The following is a 12,834-nucleotide window of genomic DNA, read 5'->3' as shown; positions in this document are numbered from 1 at the left end:
GCGGACCCGTGGAAGCTTGGGAGCCATCGGTTGAGGACAGAGCAAGGCCTCTGGACAACCGGACCCTTGTCTGGGCTGGGGCTATCAGGGAATGTGCCCCCCAACCCCCCCCCACGGAGGAGCCGCAGGCCCCGGCTTCCTGCTGAGACCAGGTTAGGCAGCTTCCTGGGGCCAGGGCCAATGACTGTGGGGGTGGAGTGCAGGAAGGAGCCCCCCACCCCTGGGCTCTACTTGGGACCAACCAAGATGCAAGGCAGGGCTACTGCTTAGGGGTCCTGGCTCCGTGCTCAGCTGGGGTGCTCCTGGGGCTGCTTCCCCTGGGAGGAGGAGGGGCTGGGGCCAAGGCAGGAGTTTCTGGGTCGCCCTGCTCAGACGGAGCCCCTGAAGTGGGCTGGGCCCCCCCTCCCCCCCTCCCTGGAGGGCACCCGACCTGCTCTGTCACTGCATGGGGGATGGGCTGTGGTGCTTACACAGGGACAGGTGGCCCCGGGCTTGGCAGGGGCACTGATGGAGTGGGAAGTGAGGCACATGTCCCCCGAGCCCACTGGGGGGCCACCCAAGCTGTTTGCCTTGGAGAAGTGGAGGGTCCTCGTTGGGCGGCCTCAGATCCGACCTGGACTGAGCACCCTTCCCGGAACCCTGCTTCCAGCCCCACCAGGCGACCCCTGCTCAGGCCCCTGAGACCCTGGGGCGGGCACTGGGCAGCCCAGGGTCCTGGGCCCAGAACAGGGCGCTTAGGAACCCCAGGTCATCAAAGTGTTTTCCCAAGCTGTTGGGCACAGCTGGTATTTTCAGTCTCGTCCAAGGGATCTCTCCCCACGTCGACGTCTTCCCCTCCAGGGTCCTCAGTCTGGGAGTACAGCGAGGAGACCCACCCTCCCCTCCCCTCCCCACCATCACCTCCAGCGTGGCCCTGGAGCTCCGGCCTCCCAGCCCCTCCTGCCCGCTGTCCATTGGCTGGCCTACCACCTTTACCCCTGACCCCTCCTCACTCCCCACCTGCCCTGAGCCCAGCCTCCCAGCTGGTCTCCCGCTCCTTCCATCACCCCCTCTGTCCATCTTCAACCAGCAGTGGGGGTCTGAAGGACAAGGCAGGGCTGGACCACCTCTGCCCGGACCCCCAGGGCCCCCTCACTAAGGCCCCCCAGGACTACACCCTGGTCCTCGCTGACCCTTGCGCCCCGCTCAACCACCCAGCCACCTTTCTCTTGGCCCACCGCGGAGGCACCCACAGCCTGTACAGCCTGGGACCCCTGCCCCCACCCACAGGCCCCAGAAGCCCCCATCTCAACCTCTTGCCCTTTTCTGCCTTACTGCCCTGCGGCCTTCCTCCGAGTAATCCGTGTGCTCTCCCAACCGTTGCCCAGCTCAGCCGGGCCCGGGAGCAGGAGGGTCTCCCTCAGGGCGGCGGGCCCCTGGCCAGTGGGGGCTGCCGTGCTCCAGCGTGCACCCCTGGCTCTGACCCCCCTGTGCTTTGTCACAGCAGACCGGATGTGTGAGGGCCTCTGACGCAATGCATTTGCCAACTTCCTCCCCAGACCTCACCGCGGCGGCTCCGCCTGGCGCCACGCGGGGCAGCCGTCTCGGGCGCACACTCCCCTCGGCTCCTTCTTCCGGTCCTGCTCTGTGTCTGCATGTCCCCAGTCCAAGGCGCGGCCATTCCCCGCCCCCACCCCCGCCCCCCACTGGGCAGTAGTTCACAGCACGGTTCTGACACTACGGACGTTTCCAGAGGGGCCGAGGGTCATGGGTCCGGCCACCAAGTCAGACTGTCGTTGCTTCTGGTGGCTTCTGCTGATTCCGCTGGGTTTTCTCTTGAGGTGGACGCTTCGTGTGTTGCTTCTTGCCCACAGAGTGTGTCACTGGGCTGAGGTGCACCCAGGTCTTCCAGGGGCCGGCTCACTGCTGGCACTCCGTGTCCCTCGTTACCCTGCCCATCTGGAAGGGGGCACCCCGAGGGCAGCAGCCGTGTGTCCAGCGTCCAGCAGGAGCTGTGCCCACCAGCTGCCCTCCTGCCTCAGCCCCAAGCCCAGAAGTCCTCACTCTGTCCCCAAAATCATCATTCTTTGGTCTCTGCTCTCAAAGCTTAGGTGGCCGCCCCAGAGGCCTCTGTGTCCAACACCCAAGCCCCCTGGGCTCTCTACGAAGCCAACCCAGCACCCAGGGCCCAGGTCTGTGGCCAAAGAGGTCAGAGTTGTGGTCCCCATGCACCCAGGACCAGGCCAGCCCCCGGGGCCTTTGGGGCTCTGGCTCTGGAGGCAGCTGCAACCCACCCACATGGTCACAGGCTCCCCAGCATCCTGTGTCCAACTCTGAGAGCACTTGGCATCCCTGGTTTGGGCAGAAGCTGCCTCCCCATCTGGACTCTCCGAGCATATGAGTGCAGAACAGCCCTTCCCTGTCAGAGCCACCAGCATCCCACCCAGCCCTGGAAGGCTCTCCGGGCCAGACTCCGACAAGGCTGCGGGAGGTGGGGTCTGACGCTGCCCAGGACAGCCAGGCCCACAGCCTGCTGGAGTCCAAGAGGGGTGGTGGTCCCAGGCTGCAGCCTGGGCAGCCTCCCCTGTGGGAAGAGCCTCCTGGGGGCCTTGGTGGCCACACCCGGCTTGTAGCTCTTTCCAGAAACAACTTGCATAATCTGGCCAGGGCTGCTGGGGCTGGGGCTGGCGGGCAGGGACCCGCTCTCCAGTTACTTCCGGCCGCCAGCCCCAGATCCAGGCAGGGGGTTGGGCTGTCCCCGGGGGGTAGGGGATTAGTCACTGCACCCTGCACCCCGAGGAAGAGGCGGCTCCCTCTGACACCCGAGCCGCTCAGGGGGGTCAGTGGCACTGACGTGGGTGCCGCCCACAGCCGTGGGGTCAAGCGGTCAGTGGAAGAGCAGCTCCCGAAGCCAGAGGCCTGAGAATGTGCGGCTCCCAAGGAGGGCGTCCCGTGGGGCCAGCGGCCTGTTCCCTGTCCCTGTGTGGCCGTGGCCGTCCACCTCAAACTCAGGTGGTCTCCTGAGCCCGAGGGAACCCCTCCGGCACCAGCTGGTCACTCATAGGAGGGGTCAAGCCCCAAGATTGGTCCCCCTTGCCGTGTGGCTGCAGCGACAGCTGGGGCGGGCAGGGCTAGGGACTGGACCAGGGGTGAGGGCAACACCGTCCAGGTGGGTGCACTACAGAAACTATAAAGGGTGGTGCCCACCCCACGCAGGGCTGCTCTGGCCAGGTCTTGGGAGCAAGGCGAGCCCTGTCCATACTCCCGGGGCTGCTGTGGGGCTGGTCCAGCCTGAGGCCAGCATGTTGCTGGGGGTGTGGTCTGGGGCCTCCCCTGGGGCCTCCAAGGAAGGGGTTGAGGAACGTGGCGGTTCTCAGGGCAGAGTTGGGGTCCCAGGGAGGATGAGGGGAGGGGCAAGGGTTTGGTCTGCAGTGGGCCTTTGTGCTCACGAGTGCGCACACGCACACACACCCAACCCGGCGTTTATGTGATGAGGGGTCTGATGCTTTGTGGGAAAAAGACGGAGCCCTCTTCTAGAAGGTTCCTGCACCACGCAAGGCCTACTGGTGCCCAGTGTGACCAGCGGGGTGGATAGGCAGAGCCATACAGGACTCCCTCCCTCCCTCTATTCTGTGCATGGATACGTGCTGTTCCCCAGCAGCTGGCGGCAGCAGGTGCCCCGGCCGACTTCCCTGGCTGCCCAGTCCTGGGGGCCAGCTGAGGGTGTGGGGCGGGCCCTCTGGCACCCAGGCTGTCCCCACCCCATTCCTGGGTTCTACGGACAAGCTTAAAAACCACACAGAGTCCACACGTTGCAAAATGCTCCAAGTGTATTTATGAATCCGGTTGGTCACTTCCTGCGGCCCAGGGCCGGCAGGGTGAGGCTGTGCCTCCTGGTGGCCGACCAAACAGCCAGGCACCAAGTCCAAGTGACCGTCGTTGATAAGACCCCCTACGTGATGCTCAAGTCCGGGGAACACAGGCTGGACCCACGGCCAGAGGAGCCTGGCCCACCGCAGCCTGGTCCTGAGCGGGGCTGCAGGTTGGTCGGGGCCACCGCACATCCAAGGGCCGGCTGGACCCCGGGGAGGGACAAGGCGGGCGGGCAGGCCAGCCTGGTCTCGGTCCCCCGGAGCCGAGTCTGTAGAGAATAGGACGGTCTTATCGGTGTATGCCGGACCGGGGGGGCCGCGAGCCCCGAGGACGGGTGCTGGTCAGTCTGCCGGGGGGGCCTGTGGCCCTGGCTCCCCTCCTCCAGCCCGCAAGCTCCATCTCCTGGCTCTCCTCCTCGTCGCTTTGCATGGACCCCGACCCCTCCACGTGGCCCGGGGTGCCGTGAGATCCACAGCGCTGCCCCACGCAGCCACACTCCTCCACGTGGGGGTAGCTGAAGGCCCGGCTGGAGCCGTCCGCACAGAGCAGGGTCACGTTCCTCAGGGAGACGCGCAGCCCCTGACAGCACTCGCAGCGGTGCTGCATGGCGTTGGCCTCCTGGGAGTACCTACGGGCGGGGCCTGCTCAGCACGGGCGCCACGTGGCCCGCAGCCATGGCAGACCCCCAGCGCCCCACGCTGTGTCGCGACCACCTGCTCTCAGAGGCGCTCCGGCCCGCCTGTAACAGGCGCACGCACCCATGCGCCCCTTGCGGAGTGTGAATACTCCCACAGCTGACCAGGCCACCAGTGAGCCACAGCTGAGCCCCAGGCATGCCACCAACGGGGCCGTTGAGTCTGTGGCCTCCAAACCGAGCAGCTGGTTGCCCGACAGTCCGCGGGCCGCCGGCCCCCGCTGCCCCAGCCCCCGCCCTTCTCCGTCCCCTGCGCCGGTGAGTCCCGCACCCAGTGTAGACCCTGCCCCGCGCAAGTGGGCCGGGCTGAGGAAGGGGCTCACATACATGGAGGCGCTATCCCCACAGTTGCCCTGGCAGTAGGCCAGGGGCACAGGTCGGGCGGAGCTGCAGCCTCGCTGCCTGATGACCCGGGACTCGTGGAACATGGCGCAGGTCGAGCCTGGGGGCGACACAGGAGGCCGTGCGGAGGGTCGGGACTGGCCAGGAGCCCTGGCCCCCCCGGGTGGGGCTGGCCACCCCCCACGGACGCCCCCGCTCACTGCTCTGGGAGCCGTGTGGAGGACAGTGCACACAACAACCATCTGCGCTCGGCCGGGCCTGGTCCTGTGCCGACAAAAGGGCTGCCGTGAGGGCCAGGGGGTTGCACAGGAGGGGGCAGTGCCCCTGCGGCCACTGCACCGGCCGACCTCGGCTCCCCACCCCCACCCCGGGCGAATCTTGCTGCGGCCTCCCGTGGGTGCCCAGGGGGCCGGGCGGGGCTGTGGACTCCCGGAGCTCACCGCAGGACAGCTCAGTGGGGGACACGTCTTCTTCCTGGTCACCACCACAAGCCCGTCCCGGTGCTTCGCACACTTGTGGGTCACACAGGGGTTCCCAGGGTCTGACCAGGACTGGCCGGGCTGCAAGGAGGAGCCGGCCAGCAGGGTGAGCGGGCAGGGGAGGTCTGTGTGTCCGCCTCCCGGCCCACGGGCTTCCAGAGCCCTCCCGGCCTCTGCCAGGCGCATGCCCCACGATGATCACTCCCCAGGGGCCCCCCGTGCGCCAGGACGCGGCCGGCTCAGCACTCCTCACCCCTGCTGCCACCGGGCACCTCACAGCAGCTCCGTCCAGGCAGGGGTGGGACCTGGCCCCGAGGCCCGGCCTCCCCCCGGAGCTCCTGGGAGGGGTGGCCTCGCCCCAGCCAGGACTCACCCGCGGCCCCGGGGCCCCGAGCCCGCCCACAGCCAGGACTCACGTAGAAGAGGTGGGTGGAGTTGTCGCTGGTGTTGAGGACGCAGGCCTGCGGCTCACACCCACCGCAGCACCGCCCGCTCTGCTCCCGGTACTCAAAGCCCTGCGGGGAGACGTGGCCAATGCAGCCTGAGCCCCAGCGCTGGCTGCCCAGGGCGGCAGGGTGGGGCAGCAGCGGCAGGCACTCACCACGGGGCAGTGGGTGTCGCAAATCTGGGTCTCACAGCTGATCACGGCCGTGTCCAAAAGGGGACGGCCGGGCACCTCGCACCGGCACGTTTCACACAGACTGGAGGAGACCACGGAGCCGGGCTGGGGAGAGTCGGGGCGGCCAGGGCCGTTGAGCTTCCGGAACGTCCCCCTCCAGGCCTGGCCCCCGCTAGGCAGACCGGGCCCCCTGGGTGACCCTAGGTGCTGCCTCCTGACAGGGGGGTGGGGAGCCCGAAGCCTACGCCCCGTGACCAGGGTGCCCAGGGAGGTCACATGCTCGAGAGGGCCCAGCTGGGGAAAACTGAGGTTGGGGGCCCTCGTCACGTTCAGGAGAGAGCCGAGGGATGCAGGCCTCGCCCACCCGGCTGATGCTGAGGAGTGGTGAAGCCGGGGGGCCAAACTTGGCCTCAGCTACGCTGGGCTGTGGGCTGTGGTCCCCGAGAGCTCATGGCTGCTGGAGATGCACCTGGGCTGGCAGGGGGCCTGGCATGCCTGCAGGCCCCATATCGGGGCAAAGCTGGCAGGGGCGGGGACAGGGAGGGCTCAGCTCCCTGGGTGGCACGGGGTCCTGACCTCCATGTCACTCTTACCTGGTACAAGGTGCCATTGACACTGCAGACACTCCAGCCTGTCCGAGAGGGGACGCTCAGTCTCACGGACCCACCCTCACCCCCTGCCGCCCCCCGGCCCCCCCAGCCCCCAGAGCAGCAGAGACCGCGCGTATCACGAGAGCGGGCTGGCCCCCGGGCACCAAGCAGTGGTGCCCCAGCTGCACCTTTGTCCAGGGTCACCCCGAGCCACAGAAGACCCTGAGAGAGGCTGCCCCCCTCCGCAGTGCCCGGGGCGGCCCACGAGGAGGTTGCCGACACTCACTGCAGTTCTGGCTTGGGCAGCAGGCCCCCTCCTCGTAGGTCAGGATCAGGCGGGAGCCCTCGGGACAGGCCATGGGCTTGGGGCAGTAGCTGGGGTCACAGGCTGCGGTGGACGGGAAGGTGGCACTCAGGGGCCTGCGTCTGGCTCTGCACGCTCCCACCCCCAGCCCAGTGCTGTCCCCAGGGGTCCTCAGCAGTGCCGACCACCCAGCGGGCCAGCTCTCCAAGGGCACAGGCCGCTCTGGGTGGCCTGGGCAGAGGAGCCCCCTGCCCTCCTGGCATACCCACCCGTCCCAGAGCATGTCTCTTGGGGGGGGTCACCGGCTGAGGCCTTAGTGGGGGGCGGGAGGGTACTGTCCCCTTGGTTGTGCCCCCCACCCTGTGCCCGGTGCCCGCACGGCAGCACCTGGTGGGAAGGGGCCCCGTGCGCTCAGGTGAAGGCATGGGGGCAGCAACTCCGGGCTCACCGCAGTTGTACTGGGGACAGCACTGGTCGGCCTGGGGGGCTGCAGGCACAGGCACAAAGCCGGGCACGGGGCAGGCTGGGGGCAGGGGGCAGGGCTGCCTCTGACAGCTCAAGGTCAGCGTGCTGTTTCCACAGGTGCATTCCTGACAGTCCACGTGGACGGTGTGGCCAGGCTGCAGGACGAGGCACGTGTGAGCCCAGGACAGTGGGCCTGGCCCCCGCCGGTCCAAGCATGGCTGCAGCCACACAAAGGGGTGCCAGGAGCCCACAGCTGAGGGCTGGCAGGGGAACCAGGGGGAGCCGGTGGGGAAGGGGCTTCAGGGGCGGGAGATGGGTAGGAGGCTCCGGGTGGGTGACCACCTCCATTCTCACTGTGAACCAGCGGAGCAGGAGGGGGTCCCGCTGGACGATGGGACAGGGCCACCCCAGGGGCTGGCACCCCCGTATGGAAGCCTTGACCCCTCCCTGCCCCTCCTCTGAGGCTCTGGCCCTGAGAGGACGCCCTGCCCCCCACCCCAGCTGGCCACACTCACCTCCACAGGCTCCCCGTGGGGCCCCAGGCACTCTGGAGGGAGAGAGATTGAGGTCACAGGTGGGCAGCTGCGGCCCCCCACCTTTCAGGGGCAGGACCCATGTTGGGGGCCCAGGCGGTCCCAGGCCACGGCAGAAAGCCCCAGGATCTGGCTGGGAAGCGGAGATCCACGGGGGAGCTGGTCCTGTGCACCTGCCAGCCCCCAGCCCCACCCATGGGCACATACTGTGGCAGTCTATGGGCACACAGACGTCAGAGCTCGTGCTGAAAGGCATCATGTCCTCTGGACAGAAGCAGCCTTCTGTGATGGGGCCAGCGTCCTGCAGAGCCCTGTGGGGACAGCAGAGGGCTGGCCTGGCCCCTGTGTCCTCCAGGGTGGGAGAAGGCCAGCTGGGGGCTCTGGGGAAGGTCTAGGAGGGAGAGGCAGGTGCGTACATGCGGCTGGTGTTGTCTCTCCCGTAGCAGTAGGAGAGCTTGGATGGGCCACAGGGCTGGTACACCTTGTCAGCAGGGCAGGTGAACGCTGTGGGGTGGGGGGCACAGATGAGGCCCCGGGCACCAGCCCGAGCAAACTCCAGGCCTTGCCCGGAGCCTCATCCCTAGGCACCTGCTGAGTGCCTGACACCTGCCGGAGTCTCTGCAGCCCGGAAGCCGGGCCCCTCAGGCCCCGCCCCTGCGTGCCCACAACTGCACTCCAGGCCCCGGACACGCCGACCTGGGGGCACCCCGACTCGCCAGGACCTGAGTACACTCTGCCCTGGAGTCAAGCCTCCTCCTCCAGGAAGCCCAGCTGCTGACTGCCAGCCCGGCGTGTCTGTCCCCCCGCCACCGGCCGGCCGCCGTGGCTCGCCAGGACAGGGCAGGAACTCACGGCACACGTGGTTGGTGTGGCTCCTCCAGTCGATGCACACACCGCGGGAGGCGCAGAGGGACGCGTACAGCTCCAGGCCGGAGCACATCACGCTCAAGTTGGTCTTATGGCACCAGTCAAAGACGCAGCCTTGGTAGAAGGTCAGCGGGGGGATCACAGCATGGCACCGCTCGAAGACCCTGCAGCCAGCAAGGCCAGGTCGGGGGGCAGCCCGGGCTTTCCCCTAGGTCTGCGTGCCCCAAGGGGGATGGCCCGCCGCAGCACAGCTGTTTCTTTCTCAGATTCTCCCCTGGGCCTCCCCGTTGGCCCAGAAACCCGGGTGCTGCCCTGCGGTGGTGACGCAGGCCCAGACCCACAGCAAGCTAGTGGAAGCCGACCCACCCGGCCAGCCCGGCGCCTTGTGTCCCAGCAGCGACCCGCGGCTCTGCTCCATCCACCCTGACCCCCTGCTCCCTTGGGAGCCGCCGGAGGCGGTAAAGGGTGAGGTCACGGGGGCTGCCTGCCCGGCCCCTCCCCAAATCTCACTTGCTCAGAATCAGCTGGCAGATTGAGGATGACGAGCACGCAGTGGGCGAGGGCGTGGGCCTGGCTGCAGGGGGCGTCAGGGAAGGTTCGTGGCAGAGTGGCTGGTGGGGTGTTGTCACCTTCCAGTGGCCGGACATATCGGAGCAGAAGGCCGCCACCGCCCCCCCAGGCAGGCGACACTCATCCTTCTTGTCATTGGTGCAGGTGCCTGGGGTCGGGGCGGGGTGGGCGTCAGGCCGGCAGGGACAGCCGAGCGCCCCCCCGACCCGTGGGCCGCGGGGCCCCCGAGCTGGGGATGGGGCCCTGATGATTGGGGCAGCCCCTGATGGGTTGGCTGAGGGACCTGACCCCAGGAGCTTCCCTACCCCCCGTGGAGGGCGGACAGGTGTGAGCCTCAGGCGTGGGGTACAGGCCCCGGCCCCTCCGGTGCGCGTCCTGCACATTCTCCGTGCGGCCGGAAAGCAGAAACACCTGCAGGCTCGGGGCCATGCGAGTAGCCTCCGCCCTGGCCGACAATGCGGTCCCCGGGGGTCTCCCACCGCAGACAATCTCGGCTACGTGCCACCAGCAGAGAAAGGGCCCAGCGTCCGCGGGGCCCGGTGGGGATGGGACTCACCGCACTGGCCCTCTGTGTTGTTAGCAAACTTGCTGAAAGGCACCTCCACCGAGAAGATGAGGCCAGAGAACATGACCTGGACGCCGAGCTCGGGGATGGTCACATACATCTTGATGCCGATTTGGGACACGCTCACACCATCTTTCTGGAAGCCAGGCCTGACCACTTTCTCATTGAAGATGATCTAGACACGGCCGAGGACGAGACAGAATGAGGCGGCGCCCCCAGCCGCCCCGGTCCACGGGGAGCTGCCTGGGGGACTCCCCACCTCGTTGGTCATCACACCGAGGACGGGCTTGCGGGTCAGCACGACACGGTCCTGCCGGTACTCGACGATGATGGCCTGCGGGCAGGAGAGCCCGTTCCCGGGCCCACAGAAGTAGTTGTCAATGAGCACGCGGAAGTGGCCATACACGGGAATGATCTGCTGCAGCAGCACGTACGTACAGTTGCCCAGGAACGTGTAGTACGTGCCATCAAAGGTGATGTAGTGGGGGTCGCCCCAGCCGCTGCACACACCTGCGGGCGCAGAACAGCCTTACACGGGGCCTCCCGATCGGCATGTCTGCCCTGGGACGCACTTGCCCAGCACCAGCACAGGACTCTGTCCAGAGGGAGCTGATGAGGCCTGAGCGGTGGGGCAAGGCCCTCTCGGCCTCCTCCTGGCCTGACACGGCCCTGGGGGCCCTGGGACTCGGGCGGGATTCTACTCAGTGCCCCGGTGGAGGCCTGGCGCCATCCATGCCCCGCCTCAGTGTCGGGCAGTCCTCCCTGCTAGCTCACCCAAGTGCATCCCGCCCCCTTGGCAGGAGCCCCCCGCCCCGCTGCCCCTCCTGGCTCCCGGCTCACACTGGCACTGGTAGCCCGGACAACAGCCGTCGAGGTCAGCCACCTTAGCTGGGGGGAAGCCGTTGACACAGGTCGGCGGCTGAGCATGGGGGCAGTGGCGCCGGTGCACACTGATGACGCCGTTGCCCTCACAGGTGGCCTGAGAGCAGTTGGGCATGGGCCAGGTCTCGCCTTTCTGTGGAAGGACAGCTCTCAGCATGGGAAGGCTGCAGTCCTCCCAAGAGGGGAGCCGTGGGAAGCCAGCAGGGGACGGGACCTGCCCTGTCCAGCCCCTGCCACCCTGTTCCACACACAGGGCCTTCCCCCCCGGAGCTCTGCTCCGACCCCACACCCCCTCCCCAGCTGCCCGGCCCCACCCAGAGCCCCGCCCACCCACTTGGGCACCCCGTCATCTGCTGGTTGCACACAATCCCGGCTCCCCGCTTGGCACCCCCTCTCGGCAGCCCTGCAGGACCAGAACTGGCCACTCCCCAACAGTCAGCCTGCTTCAGCCCGCAGGTGACTCTTTTTCCTGCCCACAGCTGAATTGGAAAGATGCTGAGGGTCCCTGCACCAGCCTCTGAGAAGGGCAGAGAGGGGGAGTTACCATCCTTGGGGGGACTGCGTTCGGGCATCCCTGCTTAGTGACGGGCACGGGGGCCGACAGGGAGGAGCCGTGGGGGGAGGTGGTCGGGGCAGGAGGTGACACGCTGCTGGGGCAGGACTGGTTCATCTGCCTGACCACGTGGCAATCCAGACTGCACATGGCAAAATAGCAGTGGCCGGCAAGGTCAGTCTGTTGGTAAATGATGGATCCTGTGAGAGAAAATATCAGGCAGGGGTGAGTGGAGCCGTGCTGGGGGAGAGCCACAGCCCAGACCGGCTCTTCTAGGCTCGATGTCCACGCCAGGGGCGGACCTGGTAGAAGGCCTTCCTGCCCAGAAATAAAAGGAAGAAATCCTCAAAGATGGCTCAATGCCGCGCTCAGAGACACCCTGTAGCCCATTCATACAAGGGACCCTCCCCTCTCCCATACACCACGGCTTCCTGTGGACAAGACAGCAGTGGCCGGGGGCAGCACACACCACACACACAGGCACGATTCACATACCTGCGGGGTACAGCTTGCCAGACACACTGCAGTAGCATGTCGTGGTGGATGGCGCCACGGAGCTGGGCAACGGCACAGTGGACACTATGGAGGTAGATTCAGGAGCGGGGGAGTGCTTGGTAGGTGAAGTCATGTGGGGCTTCACAGAAGTGTGACCGCACTGCTCTGGGGGCTCACAGCACAAAACCCGGACCTCATAGTTGAGGCACATCCCGACATTGCCCTCCTGGTCCCGGTTCCGGCACACCAGGCCCTTGCTGACGTTGCACTGCACCACCTGGCCCAGATTCTCGATGCTGACCTCGGGGTGGCTCTCGGCCCGGCACTCCAGCTGCGAGATGTATTCAGGTCTCCGGCAGATTTTCTCTCCCTTTTTCTTGATGTTGCAGTAGGTTTCCGTGTCTCCTCCATGTGGCCCCGGGGACGGGAAGTCCACGTCAAACCACTTGGTCCACGCGCACTGTGGCTGGCAAGTGACAGTCACATGAGAGGAGTGGGTTGTTTCAGGTGTGAGAACAGGGGTTGTGCTGGTTGTAGGGGCAGACGATGTGCCGGATTTGGGCACAGAGGTTGAGCTGGTTTCTGGCACAGGGGATGGGCTGGTTGTTGGCACAGAGGATGAGCTGGTTCCTGGCACAGAGATGGGGCTTCTTGGTGGCACAGAGGTTGAGCTGGTTGTTGGGACAGAGGTTGGGCTGGTTGTTGGTACAGAGGTCGAGCTGGATGCTGGCACAGAAGTCGAGCTGGTTTCTGACACAGAGGTTGGGCTGGTTGGTGGCACAGTGGTTTTGCTGCTTTCTGGCACAGATGTCGGGCTGGTAGTTGGCACAGAGGTTGAGCTGGTTTCTGGCACAGAGATGGGGCTTCTTGGTGACACATAGGTTGACCTGGTTGTTGTGACAGAGGTTGAGCTGGCTGTTGGGACAGAGATTGAGCTGGTTGTTGGGACAGAGGTTGTGCTGCTTGGTGGCACAGAAGTTGAGCTGGTTTCAGGCACAGGGGTTGAGCTGGTTGTTGGGACAGA

General features: G+C 66.7%; 1 protein-coding gene across 1 annotated transcript in view; it reads right to left on the bottom strand.

Annotated features, from left to right (window-relative positions):
- Positions 1–3,828: 3,828 nt before the first annotated feature.
- The window catches only part of MUC5AC (mucin 5AC, oligomeric mucus/gel-forming), a 25,608-nt gene continuing 16,602 nt past the window's right edge, over positions 3,829–12,834 (bottom strand). The window contains exons 32-50 of the mRNA XM_073889815.1: positions 11,811–11,894; positions 11,307–11,515; positions 10,721–10,895; positions 10,140–10,390; positions 9,872–10,055; positions 9,256–9,463; positions 8,731–8,909; positions 8,295–8,382; positions 8,086–8,189; positions 7,861–7,892; positions 7,329–7,500; positions 6,863–6,964; positions 6,580–6,617; positions 5,969–6,091; positions 5,784–5,882; positions 5,329–5,448; positions 5,089–5,152; positions 4,874–4,988; positions 3,829–4,480 (exon numbers count right to left, since the gene is read on the bottom strand). Coding sequence (XP_073745916.1) covers positions 4,141–4,480; positions 4,874–4,988; positions 5,089–5,152; positions 5,329–5,448; positions 5,784–5,882; positions 5,969–6,091; positions 6,580–6,617; positions 6,863–6,964; positions 7,329–7,500; positions 7,861–7,892; positions 8,086–8,189; positions 8,295–8,382; positions 8,731–8,909; positions 9,256–9,463; positions 9,872–10,055; positions 10,140–10,390; positions 10,721–10,895; positions 11,307–11,515; positions 11,811–11,894 — 2,687 coding nt within the window. The 3' untranslated portion in view covers positions 3,829–4,140. The remainder of the gene's footprint in view (positions 4,481–4,873; positions 4,989–5,088; positions 5,153–5,328; positions 5,449–5,783; positions 5,883–5,968; positions 6,092–6,579; positions 6,618–6,862; positions 6,965–7,328; positions 7,501–7,860; positions 7,893–8,085; positions 8,190–8,294; positions 8,383–8,730; positions 8,910–9,255; positions 9,464–9,871; positions 10,056–10,139; positions 10,391–10,720; positions 10,896–11,306; positions 11,516–11,810; positions 11,895–12,834) is intronic.

This window comes from Callorhinus ursinus, unplaced genomic scaffold (genome assembly GCF_003265705.2).
Source record: "Callorhinus ursinus isolate GAN/ISIS: 27379988/994484 unplaced genomic scaffold, GSC_fseal_2.0 scaffold118, whole genome shotgun sequence".
NCBI lineage: Eukaryota > Metazoa > Chordata > Mammalia > Carnivora > Otariidae > Callorhinus > Callorhinus ursinus.
Note: the sequence above shows the minus strand (reverse complement) of the source record. Positions and strands in the feature narration are given on the sequence as shown.